This window comes from Wickerhamomyces anomalus (genome assembly GCF_001661255.1).
Source record: "Wickerhamomyces anomalus NRRL Y-366-8 unplaced genomic scaffold WICANscaffold_1, whole genome shotgun sequence".
NCBI classification, from domain to species: domain Eukaryota; kingdom Fungi; phylum Ascomycota; class Saccharomycetes; order Phaffomycetales; family Wickerhamomycetaceae; genus Hansenula; species Hansenula anomala.
Window position 1 is genome coordinate 23538 of NW_017567110.1, and position 13789 is coordinate 37326.

At 35.2% G+C, this 13789-nt stretch overlaps 8 protein-coding genes across 8 annotated transcripts; 4 read left to right on the forward strand and 4 right to left on the reverse strand.

Annotated features, from left to right (window-relative positions):
* Nucleotides 1–612: 612 nt before the first annotated feature.
* Nucleotides 613–1542, forward strand: WICANDRAFT_75751 (NAD(P)/FAD-dependent oxidoreductase; the record flags this gene model as incomplete). The annotated part of the gene is made up of 1 exon (XM_019184252.1): nucleotides 613–1542. One exon carries the CDS (start codon nucleotides 613–615, stop codon nucleotides 1540–1542), a length of 930 nt encoding a protein of 309 aa, XP_019040748.1.
* Nucleotides 1543–1971: 429 nt separating this feature from the next.
* Nucleotides 1972–3782, reverse strand: WICANDRAFT_65918 (histidine phosphatase family protein; the record flags this gene model as incomplete). The annotated part of the gene is made up of 1 exon (XM_019184024.1): nucleotides 1972–3782. Exon 1 carries the CDS (start codon nucleotides 3361–3363, stop codon nucleotides 1972–1974), a length of 1392 nt encoding a protein of 463 aa, XP_019040749.1. The 5' UTR covers nucleotides 3364–3782.
* An 89-nt stretch (nucleotides 3783–3871) lies between these two features.
* Nucleotides 3872–4837, forward strand: WICANDRAFT_59628 (uncharacterized protein; the record flags this gene model as incomplete). The annotated part of the gene is made up of 2 exons (XM_019182843.1): nucleotides 3872–3882; nucleotides 4669–4837. 2 exons carry the CDS (start codon nucleotides 3872–3874, stop codon nucleotides 4835–4837), a joined length of 180 nt encoding a protein of 59 aa, XP_019040750.1.
* A 106-nt stretch (nucleotides 4838–4943) lies between these two features.
* Nucleotides 4944–6563, reverse strand: WICANDRAFT_24890 (uncharacterized protein; the record flags this gene model as incomplete). The annotated part of the gene is made up of 1 exon (XM_019181069.1): nucleotides 4944–6563. One exon carries the CDS (start codon nucleotides 6561–6563, stop codon nucleotides 4944–4946), a length of 1620 nt encoding a protein of 539 aa, XP_019040751.1.
* Nucleotides 6564–6900: 337 nt separating this feature from the next.
* WICANDRAFT_59630 (uncharacterized protein) lies at nucleotides 6901–8746 on the reverse strand (the record flags this gene model as incomplete). The annotated part of the gene is made up of 2 exons (XM_019182844.1): nucleotides 6901–8017; nucleotides 8085–8746. The coding sequence occupies 2 exons, from the start codon at nucleotides 8744–8746 to the stop codon at nucleotides 6901–6903; spliced, it is 1779 nt and encodes a 592-aa protein (XP_019040752.1).
* Nucleotides 8747–9824: 1078 nt separating this feature from the next.
* WICANDRAFT_59631 (uncharacterized protein) lies at nucleotides 9825–10657 on the forward strand (the record flags this gene model as incomplete). The annotated part of the gene is made up of 2 exons (XM_019182845.1): nucleotides 9825–9960; nucleotides 10512–10657. 2 exons carry the CDS (start codon nucleotides 9825–9827, stop codon nucleotides 10655–10657), a joined length of 282 nt encoding a protein of 93 aa, XP_019040753.1.
* Nucleotides 10658–10891: 234 nt separating this feature from the next.
* WICANDRAFT_75756 (uncharacterized protein) lies at nucleotides 10892–12226 on the reverse strand (the record flags this gene model as incomplete). The annotated part of the gene is made up of 1 exon (XM_019184253.1): nucleotides 10892–12226. The coding sequence occupies one exon, from the start codon at nucleotides 12224–12226 to the stop codon at nucleotides 10892–10894; it is 1335 nt and encodes a 444-aa protein (XP_019040754.1).
* A 315-nt stretch (nucleotides 12227–12541) lies between these two features.
* Nucleotides 12542–13622, forward strand: IPA1 (putative polyadenylation protein; the record flags this gene model as incomplete). Its single annotated transcript, XM_019180353.1, has 1 exon — nucleotides 12542–13622. The coding sequence occupies exon 1, from the start codon at nucleotides 12828–12830 to the stop codon at nucleotides 13620–13622; it is 795 nt and encodes a 264-aa protein (XP_019040755.1). The 5' UTR covers nucleotides 12542–12827.
* Nucleotides 13623–13789: the final 167 nt, after the last annotated feature.

Genomic DNA, 13789 nt, shown 5'->3' on the forward strand with positions numbered 1-13789 from the left:
TTTCTCTGAAGTGGTTGAGTTTGGTGTGTTTTCAGATGTTGATGCAGCATGTGATGCAGAAATATTGTTTTCAATTGCTGTAACACGAGGATTAGCCTTGGTTTTTCTGGCTGGTTTTCTGGTTTTGGTTACTCTAGTTGTTGAAGAGGTTGAAGAGGTTGAAGAGGTTGAAGAGGTGTTTCTTCTATTGGAGTTTCTTGTGACAGCCATTGTTTCTAGTTGATGTTGATTTAATGATCACTTGTTTTATTTTATTCGTGGTTTTAACCTGACAGAATATCCTCTACTGTGTGTATATAAGGTAATTCCGATCTTCTATTAATATACATATAATGTTACAATTAGTGGATTCTTGATTCTTCTTATAGTTGATGTGAAATGTTGAGTATTGATGAATTGTGCATAATTGGTTATTCTGGTTATGTAATACCTGACAGTATTTGCTCATTTTTCGGATATAAAATTTGGTTAAGGGTTCAATTAGTTTTATTATGATAACCACAATTGTTGACTTGTTGGAGAGATAGCTGATACCGATATGATTATAAATACAGGCGTCTTTCCCAGCTATGTGACTGGATAGAAACGTTCAAGCAAACCAATATATTAAATATGAAAGTTTGCGACGTTGTGGTTATCGGTGGTTCAGCAGCAGGTTTACAAGCAACATTAACATTAGCAAGAGCCTTGGTTTCTGTCATTTGTATTGATTCAGATCAGCCATGTAATAGGTATGCAAAAGAATCCCATAATTTCTTGAGCAATGATGGTGTTGAGCCCTTAAAATTGAAAAAAACTTCCTGGGATCAAGTTTCCAAGTACAACAGCGTTCATTTGATTCATGATAAAGTACAAGATGTTCATCAGAAAGATCTAGATAATGGTTTTATTGTGAAGACGTTTGGTAACCTTGAAATTTCAGCAAAACGGTTGATCTTTGCATCTGGTATGAATGATAACATTGAAAAGACAGGAATTAACAATATTGAAAAATTTTGGGGTAACTCAATCATCATTTGTCCATATTGTCATGGTTTTGAATTTTCTGGTAAAAAGACTGGGTTGTACTTCAACAGTCCTATGTTGTTTCAAATCATGTCTCCAATTCTATACAATTGGAGTAAAGATTTGACATTGATTTTCCCTGAAAAGGTTTTTGAAGAGCTAGATAGTGTAACAGCTGATAAGTTCAAGGAAAAGAAAATAACTGTGGTCAAGGGTTCTGTTGTTGAAGTGAATGGTGATGACTCTTTGTCAAGCGTCACCTTGGACAATAATACAACTATTGATCTTGATGTCCTTTACATCATTCCACCATCAACTGTTAATAACAAAGAAATGTTAACGAAGCTTGGAGTTGAGTTTGATGAGATGAGCTTGGTCAAAGTTGATGCTCAGCAAAGCACCAATGTCAAAGGTGTCAAAGCAGCCGGTGACTGTACCACCATGATGAGGTCTTTGGCAGGCTCAGCAGCTCAAGGGTTGATGGCTGGTGCCTCGATTTGCCACGACATATTCCAGGAAAAGTGGGCTGAAGAATAATTTGTCGTTTGTAGGTTTGATTGAACGGTTTTGATCTTAATTGGTGAACATTGTAGTCTACTGCTTTTACTCGCTTGAAGCAAAACGACGAATGCTTCTTTTCAGAAGACTTCAAAGTAGGCTGAGATTATTGACTTGACTTTTTTGAAGGTATTGATTAATTTATTACAGGAGAACCCCCAATAAGGCTCGCTTTTTCAGTGGACAGAACAAATGAGATTTTGATCAGCTCTTAATGTAGCATCAAAGCATGCTCATATTACTAATGACAGCTATGGTGAGATAAAATGGATTCATTGAATTTTATAAACAATATTAACTATCATTAATAAGCTCTATTGAAAATTATATTATACGTCGTCTAAGAAATCAAAGTAAACTAACGGACGGTTTGAAGAATCTGAGAAATAAGTGTGGGATATAAAACGTTCAGTTATCCTCAAAAGTGACTTCAAAGTCCCAGTAGAAAGATGAGTGCTGTGGATAAGTTTTATTAACTCCACAAGCTTCAACATAACTGGTGTTTCCCGGTCTTTGTTCAAAATTTTTTTTGTATCCATCTAATGAACAAGTAAATCCTGGTCCATCTTGACAACCTGGGATTGGAATAACAGCATCATTAACTATGACTCTCACAAACGCATCAGTTTCATTGGTCAATACATCCATACAATCTAATCTTTCTGTGATGATTCTGCCACCCATTGGGGCAATTTCACTTGAGCGGAAAATGGACCCAAACTCAACTTCGTTCAATGATAAATCATAATCAGGTTCAAATATTCCTAAAGCAGTGGTGTATGTAATAATATCTGAATCATGAGAGAATGAAAAAGTTAAATTATATGGATATTCTTTACCTTGTTTCATTAAAGTGTAAGTGTTATTAGCATAAACTGAACCTAATGGGACTGATAAGTTATATCCTGGACCATTTGAATAATAGAATCCCAAATCTTTTGAATAAGCAAAATTGATAAATTCTTCTTGAGTGAAAATTTCACAAACTTTTGATTCACCACGAACATTCAATTCAAACCCACAATAACCTAATAAATCATAAACATCTGAAGCTGTAATGTTGAATCCTGGAGACAAAGAATTTAATCTAATGGCAGCTCTTTCCAAGTATTCATTTCCAGTGAATGAACTGACAAGCTCATCACTAAATGAACCATTGTAATTAACACATGCATCATGAGTTGTTAAAGAGTTGACACCTTGAGTTTCATTCTCTGGGATGATTTGAATAGAGGCCAGATCTGTATAGTTTGAAGCAAAGAACCCCTTAGCAAAAGCTCTGGCACTATCAACTACCCTTTCTTGACCACTTGAAAACACTGGATGGACAGACTTACTATCAAATAAATGATCATATTTGGCTCTTAAATTAGCACCTAAATTATAACAATCACCAAGACCTGAATAAAAGCCTTTATCAGACTCGGTCTCCAGTCTGTTATTATCCTTAACAAAGAATTCGTAATCTTGAATGAAACTTAATGGACCTTTATAAACCTCAACAGTGGCATTTTTCAATTTTTCGAAAACCTTTTTCTCACCTTTACCAGTGCCTTTTGTTGGATATCTTTCACCGTGTCTCATGAATAAATGTGCTTGTGTAACTTCACATTGATATGGAGCTTCAGGATCAATACCAAACCCTCTATGGGAAACATAGGGACCAGTTGTACCGGTGTATCTCAACAAATCGAACTGTTCAAGAGAATCTTGTGAGTAAGGTTTTGTTTGTGGGGCACTAGCAGCCTCAACAATTGTAATAACAGCTGAAAATAAGGGCAGTATACTTGAAAACTTCATGACTTTCCTGATGAATTTGATTCTCCATATTTCAACACTTGAACCATATTGAATTTAGCACCAGCGATGATTTATATAACTTTGCCCAAGGGTCCAGAGAATCAATCCAACGTGCAACAAGCATGGCATTAGCCCAAAAGAGTAGAGACCTGGTCTAAAACAAAGCACACATCAGCAGTCGTCTGTATCACGGAGGTTGTCTTTTCGGTGAAGTTGTTGATGTTTTGTACCCAGGTTGTACTTTTTTTTTCAATCGCTGAGATCGTTTCATAGTTTGTTATACTGTCCTGCAATTGGACCAATGACCGTTATCCTAGAAGCTAAGTGTTATACAATTGGCTTTGAAGCTCATTCCTTTAGGAGTTGTTTGAGTAGGTCTCAAGATTCTCTCGTGTCAGCGTATAACAAGAGCCTTCATGGTCAGAACTTGAAATACATAACCAGTCCACACAGAAATACGACAGCTTAACGGGATTTCAAGACCATTTTTATTACTTGAAGCTCTATAATGGCGTTACTGTGTGTGCTTTCATAGTACATGTAACTTATGCTTCTCCCTTTGGCTAATTGTTTCAATGCAGTATCACAGCAGTCAGCTTAATCGAATCCTCCTTACTCGGTTCCCAACCTCGATGTACTTGATATGGTTTCAAATTAGGAGGCTCCCAATATCTAAAGACAATTCTAATATAGTAGAGTCATACTGGCTAGCTTTATTAATATAGTTTCATTGTTTTAACGGCTATTTCCAGCTTTTGAGGTACATACCTGAAGGCCATTTCATCTTGGCTTAGAGAAACTCAACTTAAAATGGATGATACCCTCGAAGCCTCGAAGGATTGAAGCTCAAAGCTGATGCCATTAAGCAGTAACTCCTCTTCCTCTTTGCGGTCAATTGCAAGTTGGATTCTGTTTTTGAGGTCTATCGGTTTCTTCACTTTTCCGATGGCCATGTACAATACCCAATCATACTACGTATTTAACTGATCGCTAAAGCATTGAGCTACCAGTGCCACAAATAATAGTAATTCAAATTCAATTATTGCTTCTATCTTACGGTACTTCTGCTCTCCTATCTATATTAACGTGCCTATCTAGTGTAGATCATCACTATAAGAAATTAGACATACAAAATCCTCAACATACGTACACCTGGACCGTAATAATTGCGCCATATTAGCACATAACGTACTGGTACTCTCAGTAATTGTCGTGAACTCGATGTTGGGTATATATAAAGCTTTGAATCCCATAATTCTTTAGCTAAATTGTGAATTTTATTCCCATATTGCAACCTTTCAAAAGTTCAATAATACATCCAACCTCAATTAACATGAAATTATCAACAATTTTAACAACATTTGTCACTTTATTAAGCTACGCTGTTGCTTCTCCAGAAGCTGTTCCTGTTGCTGATGCTAAGGCCCCAAAGAATGCCCCACCAGGTCCAGGTCCTCATCTACACCTTGATTAATCGCGTGAACAAGTAGTTTTGCTACTGAGAGACCAATGAATGAGGAGTTTTGATATAAAAACTTTCTTGAATATATATATTGATTTATTGTTAATACGTCTATAACTTATAATGGATAAATAAATGCTGTATTTTCCAAATCTGTAAGATCCAATGACGCAACATTGACTAAAACTTCTTGACCATCTTGTTCAATCACTCCCAATTTTTCATTCTCAGTTAATGTTGCCAACCTAGTTTGATTACGTTTTTTCAAAATGAAATATATAAGAATACCAATCAATGGAGCAACAACAAAAGAAAGAACTATTTGAACAATCCAAGCAGGAATATATCTTGGTGCATCTTTACCTCTCCATAATTGAGGCGAAATAATGTTCCCAATAGCATAACAAGCCATTGCAATACCATTTCTGGTCATTTTTTTCGTATAACCTGAGCATGATGTATAATTCCATGAAAGCATGATAATCATAGGAATACCAAATGTTGGAGATGCCATACTAACAACTGCAAGTAAGCCAATCTTATTTTCCCAAGGTAAGGCAACAGCAGCAATGGAACCTGCTAAAGATGGTAACATCCAAACAACATTTGACCAAGCTGATGAGTTTTTGACTTTGAGTAAAATAACAGATGCAATTAAACAACAAGCGACGGAAAACCCACCAGATGCCACACTAACTAAAGTTGAATCCAAGTTAGATATACCACCAATCTCGGTGAATAACAAATTTTGTTGAAACGGTAAATTATTTGCTAAATTGATCAACATCATGTATAATCCAAATAGCCAAGTAATTGGATCTTTAATTGCTTCAATGAATTGATATTTTTTGAAATATTTTTGTTCAATTGATGAACCTGTTGTCTTTTGCACTCTTCTAATTGTCCATATTCTTTCTTCAATTGATAAAAATCTTGCAGTTGCTGGATTATTTGGATAAAAGAAAAAAACCAAGATCCCAAGCAAGAAGGTTAAACTTCCAATGATTATAAGGAAGATTTTCCATAATGGAGTAGAAGATTTGATAAACATAACCCCATAGGCAATAAACCCAGTTGGAATTGTAACACCAAGACATGTACTGAAAAACAATGGACTTGAAGCTGCTTTTTCATTAGCTGTAAGGAATTGACCTAATGTAACATTTAACAATGGAATAACAACACTTTCTACTAATCCTAAAAAGAATCTCAACACCAACACACCAGCATAGTTGAAAGCTGTACAATGTAAAAATATAATCATTGTCCATAATGCAACTAAAATGAATAAAAATCTTCCAATTGGTAATTTTTGAATTAAAAAATTCCCTGGTATTTGACCAATTATAAATCCAACGTAAAAAATTGTATTAACATTATTATATTTATCTTGATCCAAGCCTGTATCTTTCCAAAATTCGAATAATGAAGCATATGATAATGTTGCCTTATCCATATACAGAAGCAAATCAACTAAAGCTGTGAATCCAATGATGAAAAGTGTAACTTTTCTAGATAGTTTAGCTTCTTGACTTGGAGTTATTTCAGGAACTTGAGAATCATATTCCTCTTGAAACTTTAATGTGGCATCAGCATCTTTTGAAGTTATAACTTTATAATTGTTCTCTTGGACTTCTGTTTCGGTAATTACCCTTGTGACAGCCTGATTAGGTTCATTTTTATTAATATCTGAGCCTGAGATCTCAGGGTCTATGGAACTCGAGCTAATGTTTGACATCCTTGGAGTATCAATGAATCAAATGAAGACCTAAATGGTTCACAATTCACAAGTGAGTTAACACCTTCTTGATTTTTTTTTCAATTCATGTTCAACCCTCTCCTCTCTTTTTTTTGCCTCAATCAGACTGGCTGCTGCATCAATTTCAATCCTTGATTCACAGTCAAAAGAGTCATATCTTATCTTGCTGTACCTTGAAAAAATTTCGAAAAAGGTGTGAAAAAAAAAATTCCTCGAGAATCCGATGTCGGAGTTTTGCAAAATCAAGCGGAACAGGCGTCGGGGTTTTCTTTGGCTGTTACAATAAAATTTATTCTATAAAACACTCTCTTTGTATTCAATTAATCTCAGCTTTTGAGTTCAAATAGCGTTGCACTTCATCAGGAATATCACCTGTCTTGGAATTGTACAGCACAATACCGTTTTCTCTTGCAGCTTTTCGTTCTTCTCTTTTGTAATAGTATAGAGTGATAAATGTTGTTAACATCAAGAAGAACACAAATCCCAAAGTAACACCATACCCAACAGTATATCTTGGAGCATCAACTGTAGGCCATGCTAATTTTGTGACCCAAATAGAGGTTGATTGTGAGAAAGAATATAGCAAAATAAATGAAATTGCTCTTTCCTGTGGGTCTTTTCTTAATATATCATTACACCAACTATAAATAACTGAAGCTGAAGCCCAACCAGAATATAAAATAGAAAACCCAAACCATTTGGCAGCCTCGGGGACATCCCAAATCAGTAAGATTAGAGTAGAGATAAAGTTTATAATTGAAAAGCAAATAATTGCACCTGATCTTGATCTAAATGCATCGGCACCTCGACAACATATAATCAACAATAACATACCAATCAACGGAGCAATAATTGATAAATCATTAACCTCTGGGATGGAATAACGTTTTAAAGATTTCAACCATAGAATATAACCTGATCCTGCAGTAGTTGAATTGTTCCAACACCCGATACTCAATAAAGTTAAAACATAAACTTTCCAAGTACTTAAAACTTTCTTCCATACAGCCTTGTCAAGGAAATTTGGAGGGTTTGCAGATGGTGGTGTTATATTTGCCAATTTTAGTCTTCTTCTTGCTAATCTAATTTCATCATCTGTCAGCCATATTGAATAACATTTATAAGGAGTACCTGGAACACAGAAGAATCCAATTATTGCTAATGGGAAAGAAATCAAACCATCAATTAAAAACATCCATCTCCAACCTGCCAGACCTGCAACTCCGTTTAAGTTTCTAAAAATGGCTGCTTGAAACAATCCACTTGAAGTTGTACCAACAAATTGACCACTATAATATAAAATACATAGTGTTGAAAGTTCTGCATGTTTAAACCAAGATCCAAAAATATAATGTGCACAAGGATAAAATGAAGCTAAATTTTCAAAAGTCAGTACGATAATAATCATAATAATTTTTTTGGATATGTGAATACTAACCTCTGTTTTTAAAGTAATGTTAGTAAAATCATTAAATGATAAAATTTTGAAATATTACTTACTCTCCCATTCCAACAAAAAATCTAAACACTTGTACCTGAGAAACTGTGGTAGCTTTAAAGCAAACTAAAGTGAATGTACCCCAAAATAAATCAATAAGTGGAAGGTAAACATGTAATGGGAATCTTGGAAACAAATACATAGCTGGGATTTGAAAAACAACTGAAGCAACATTGAAACACGTAACAGTATTGATATAATCATTACCTTGAAAATTCAAATCTTCCTTCATATTTGAAACATAAGCATTTGAAATATTTGACGAATCTAAAGATTTAACCCAATAAACTAAAAAAGAATAAAATCCAACAAGAAGATATAATTTCCAAACCAGTTTCTTTTCAGCTTTTGTGGTTCCTTCGTCAAACATATACCACCATTTATGTTTTTTAGCTTCATAAGAATTGATTCTATATTCATATTCATTGAAAAAACTCCACCAATGTCTATTAGCTTCATCTCTATATTCAATTAATTTAACGTCTTGTTTGTTATTTAAAGAGTCTATGGATAGAGTGGATGCTTCAATGTCATTTTTAGAGTCTGAATGGTTATGATTTGATAATTCCAATAATTTGACATCTTCAATCACCTTTTCTTCTGGGAAATCTTCCACATGTCTTAATGTAGGAATCCATTTAAGGGTTGCTGATTTGAATGACATGCTTAATTTCCTTCCAGGGAGACAGTATATAGGTTGATAATGATTAGAGCTGACATGGCAGTCTGCTCATTTATATACACCCTAGCTTTCATACGTTCATTTGACAATGTACTGTGTAGGTTTGAACTGTGGCTAATTTTCATGGTGGCACTAAAATCTAATTGAACTGACATTACACGATCCATGAAGCAGACCCGTTGACGTCTTTCTGAACAGATGGATTCTCCTTCATTGTTAATGCTGTCTCCTTGGCATAGGTCAAGTTAAGCTTGATGTGTGAAATTTAATTACAATTTCAGTTACACTCAAGTGATCTTGAATCAATTAATTTTCCAATCACGAAAAATCACCGCCAAATTTGACCATTTACACCGTTCGTGGATCGGTGCCGACGGTGACGACGAAAGTGGGAATACAATGGTTTTCACTAAGTGCTCTACTGTGGAGTCTGGATTTAATGGGCTCTTATAAAGCCACGGGAAATTGCAGAAGTATTATGAGCTGATTGGGATCACTGTCGATGCTTTAATTCTATCAAAACAAAGGTCCGTCTATGTCCGTGGTAATGGACTGCCAACCTTTTAAGGGTATATAACTAAATAAATCATTAACCAATCTATTCATGTTGATCAGACTCTTGATAGGATATATTCCATGAGACATTAAGCTAGCCCTATACATTCAAACTAGTAATTATCATCACAGCTAGATAATCTCTACGCCTAATATGGTCAGGAAATACGTCTGCAGTACGTATGGCTAGATCATGATGTGCTGATATTGTTGTTAGTATTAATACGAGATCATCAATATGAATTTAGCCTATCTAAATATGCCTTTCTTTTCAAGCTTCAGCTGAAGTTGACTATCAAGCGATCATTGAAAGCTAAGATATCATGATTTCAGTTATAAATATTGCATTCAATCAGCAAAAACCCCGAGATAAGAGAGGACCTCAAATTGGACATCATTTATAAATTGCAACCAATTCCTAGATATCTGATCCAGATATTGGTTTACTAACAAGAATTTTATCCAACGTCATTAAATATTAACAAAGTAAAAAATATTATTCAAAATGCAATTCATCAAGTTATTCATTACTGCTGCTGCCACTTTCATGTTAGCTGTCAATGCTGCTCCAATTGCTGCTGCCGAAGCTGAAGCTCGTGAAAATCCACACCAAATTAGCCCTGGTCAACATTCTCATCCATGTAAACTTTGCTGATGCCACCATCAAGAGTTATTAAGCAATAATTGAATGTTGCAATTTCATTGTAAATGCTGTAGTGCACTGTTCCAGCTTTATCTATAGAGCGGCTTTTTACGGACTTTACTCTTTTATCAGTTCTTCCCTATCTCATTAATACACAATCAGGTACACCATTGACTCTTTCACACTTCACACCAAACATACATAATTCCGCCACTCAATCTCTCAACAACTCACTAGTAAGTTCAAGTACAGTTTCTGATTTGAAATTGGTGTTCGTGGTTTAAAATAGGCCTGGCCTGGCCGATCAGCTACAAATTATGTATTAGGTGCTACGGCCAGTGACACCAAACGAATGTACCAAAGATAAATCATTTGCGAGAAGATCTCCTTAATTTTAAAACCTTGCCCCTTATAAGCCTACCATTCCTTCAAACACTACTTGATCCAAGAAGGCTGGTATACAATATCATATAATATCTCATCAATACATCAAAATGGCGTTCTTCAAATTTGCTTTAGATCTGTTTTTCGTCAGCTTCCTGTTCAAAGTAGGAAGTAATGAGGAAATAGCTGCTGATGATCGCAAACAAGCTCTCAAACTACTAGAGAAAGAAAAACAAAAAGAGACCAAATTATCGAATGAATACAACCTGCAAGACACAAGTTTGACTGCCGATGAAAAATTAGCTGCCTGATTCATGATTGATCCTTGAAGCTACTTTGTGGCTAGTTATAGCCTGGCTGTTATTAACAAACTTATGAGATTAATAATTCTTCATGATTCCTGCCCCGATGCTTTTATACATTTTTTTTGATAATATACAGATATCTCCATTTGAATATAATAAACAGTCTTTGAACTGTCATTAAGGATCAGATAAACATAGTTGGAAGTTCCGCAAGCTTCCTAGCTAGCAAATGTAATTAATTTAAATAAATTGGAAAGCCTTTTTAGAATAAACGACTCTTAGAAACAATTCAACCGCAGCACATCCAAGCATCATTACACCAACGAATATTGCCAATTTGTTGAACCCATCTAAATTACCAGATTCTCGATCTTGTAAAGGCAAAAAACTTCCCCCAATTATAGGGCCAAATAATGCCCCAATACCACCAATAGCGAAAAACAATGAAATTCTACTTTGATTATCTTGAACACCAAATAATTGAGTGACACATGTTGGAAATAAGGAAACGAAAACTCCAGAACCAATACCAAACAATACCACATGAGCAATCATTAAACCATTTGAATTCTCAGAGGTTAACCAAAGAGCTAAAGGTGAAACACCAGATAATATTAGAAATGGGAACAAAACATTCATTCTACCAAAATAATCAGCCATTATACCAGGAACAATTCTTCCAACAAGACTAGCTGCATTCAATACTGATAAAATGTAATCTGGATTGAAAAGATAACTTCCAACTTTGATGCCCAATTTACCAGCATAAAGATCAATGTAGAATAAGCCAGGAAACAAGGCAAACATTCCAATCAAGTTTGAAAAAGTTAAAACCAAGAATCTCCAGTTGTTTAATACGCTTAATTTTAACATGAATACACGTTTGATTTTCCCACTTCCTTTTGGTATGTCATGTTTTAATGATAGTCTTGATTTTAAAAACACAACCATAAGAACACCTAATGGGATGTAAATGAAACCTATTATTCTATTAGTCCAGGCAAAGCCAACTTCGTTAATCAATCTTCTGATAGCAATTGGCCAATAAACACCACCCAAAGAAGAACCTGATGAAACAATACCCATAGCCATTGCTCTTCTCTTCTTAAACCATTGCATAACAACTGTCATTCCACTCAAGTAAATTATTCCACCACCCATACCAAATAATAAACCTTGTGTTATGAATAATTGCCAAAGATCTGTTGTTAAAGACATCATCATGAAACTGAAAACCTGGATTAAAGCACCAATCCCAACAGTTACTCTAGATCCCAAATAATGAAGCATTGTGACAGTTGGGATTGCAAAGATGTAGATACAAAAGGGTTGTAATGCTCCAATAACACTTATTTTAAAGGCAGTCTCATCAGGATATGCTTGGGTTTGATAATAAGTTTGATAGATACCAAAACTATTCACCATTCCAAAAGTGCACGCCATTATTAGCCATTCTGCGAGGACAACTAGCCAGCCAAACCCTCCTTCTGGGAATTCTTCAACATCGTGTTCGAAATTGTTGTCTTCTTGAGCATCTTTCCTCTCTCGTAGAGTTGCTTCATTTGACTCAGACATGATACTTCTTTAATGAATCTGTTCTTCTACCCATTCATGGTTTCTCTCTATGAGGATTATCAACAGCTAAATAAGACCAAGCACCAGTGACTCTGATTAGAAATACAAACGCTTTTTCGCCATTCCATTGAAAAGAGTTCGTTCTGCCTGTCGTTTAATGGAAAAACATCACCAAATTTGTTTTGATTCTGCCGGGATAAACATTTAGCCGTCGCGAAACAGTGTAATTCGCGACTTTTTCAAATCAAGAGAAAATCCGTCGGTATAAAACATTTCAAGAGGAAAAGTTCACGTTAAACGAACGAGCTGGAGGATGACAATTAACTACTATGTCGAGCTATTGTCTAGAATCAGGAGCATCTCGGTTATTGTGGAGGAGGAGGACCAGAAAGCATCTTTATCGGTTGACAGCTTGATCCAAGTGGACTCCAAATTGTTGAAGCTTAAAGTGAAGAATCAAGATTCAAGCATATTCATACCATTACCCATTGAGGTGCCACAAATACCCAATCTATCATCTTGCTTCAAACAAAAAAACAATATCGTCAGTATACGGCTTCCCTTGGTCGATTCAATAGTGGATAGGTCCACCAATTCATTGATGAGTATAAGTACAAATTATAAATGGAATTCTTCATACCTAAGAAAATCTGTTCAGATTTATCAATTCAATTGTTTAAAGTGTGACAATGTATTGATTGATTCATCTCAAATAAGCTCAGTGTTAGATATGCCCTCTGAAATATGGGCTGAAATGATGGATTTTTGGCATTGTCATAAACCTGAATCCAAAACCAATTATGCTGATAAGTTTTCGTCATTAAAGCCAGAGAAAGATGGAATAATCATGGGAGCCTATTATGTTGCATTTAATATTGATGATGGGATATATGGTGTCACCAAGGTGTCAAACAACATATCATGCACCAAATGCTCAAAATCAATCGGTGAATATGATCCAAAAGTCAAATTAGATAAAGTTTTCAATTGGGACTTAGTCTTCAAACATCATGGTAAGGAAGAATTATTCAAACCATATTTCCATACTTATGACATACTTTTAGACAATGTAAATGGGAATGCTACTAGAATATTAGAGTTGACAAATGAAGATGAATCAAAGTCGATATTGGTATGGATCTTCAACATCGGATTAGATGTCATTATAAAAGGTGTTGGAATGAAAAAGAATTGTATGAAGCTCTACTACACCACGGATAGATCAAATATAGGTGAAGAGAGAAAGAATAGAGGTGAGATTGATCAAGTCACAGTGTTGGACTCAATTCTTGAAAGCACTATCCTGCAATTGACCAGCATTAATGAAAGGCTTCCCAAGAGCACAAGGGAAATGGGCAAGAACTGGAAACTGGGGCTGCTTTACAAAGAAGAATAAAGACAAAATGCATTTTTTGGAACTTTTAATTGTAGCTGTTTTATCGGGTCGCGAAAGCCGCTGCTCTTTTTTTTTTTTTTTTTTTTTGGTTTCGCGAAAAAATAAACGTCAACTTCGACGACATGTTTTTGACTCAACAGTTGGAAGATACGAAACCAAAAAAAACT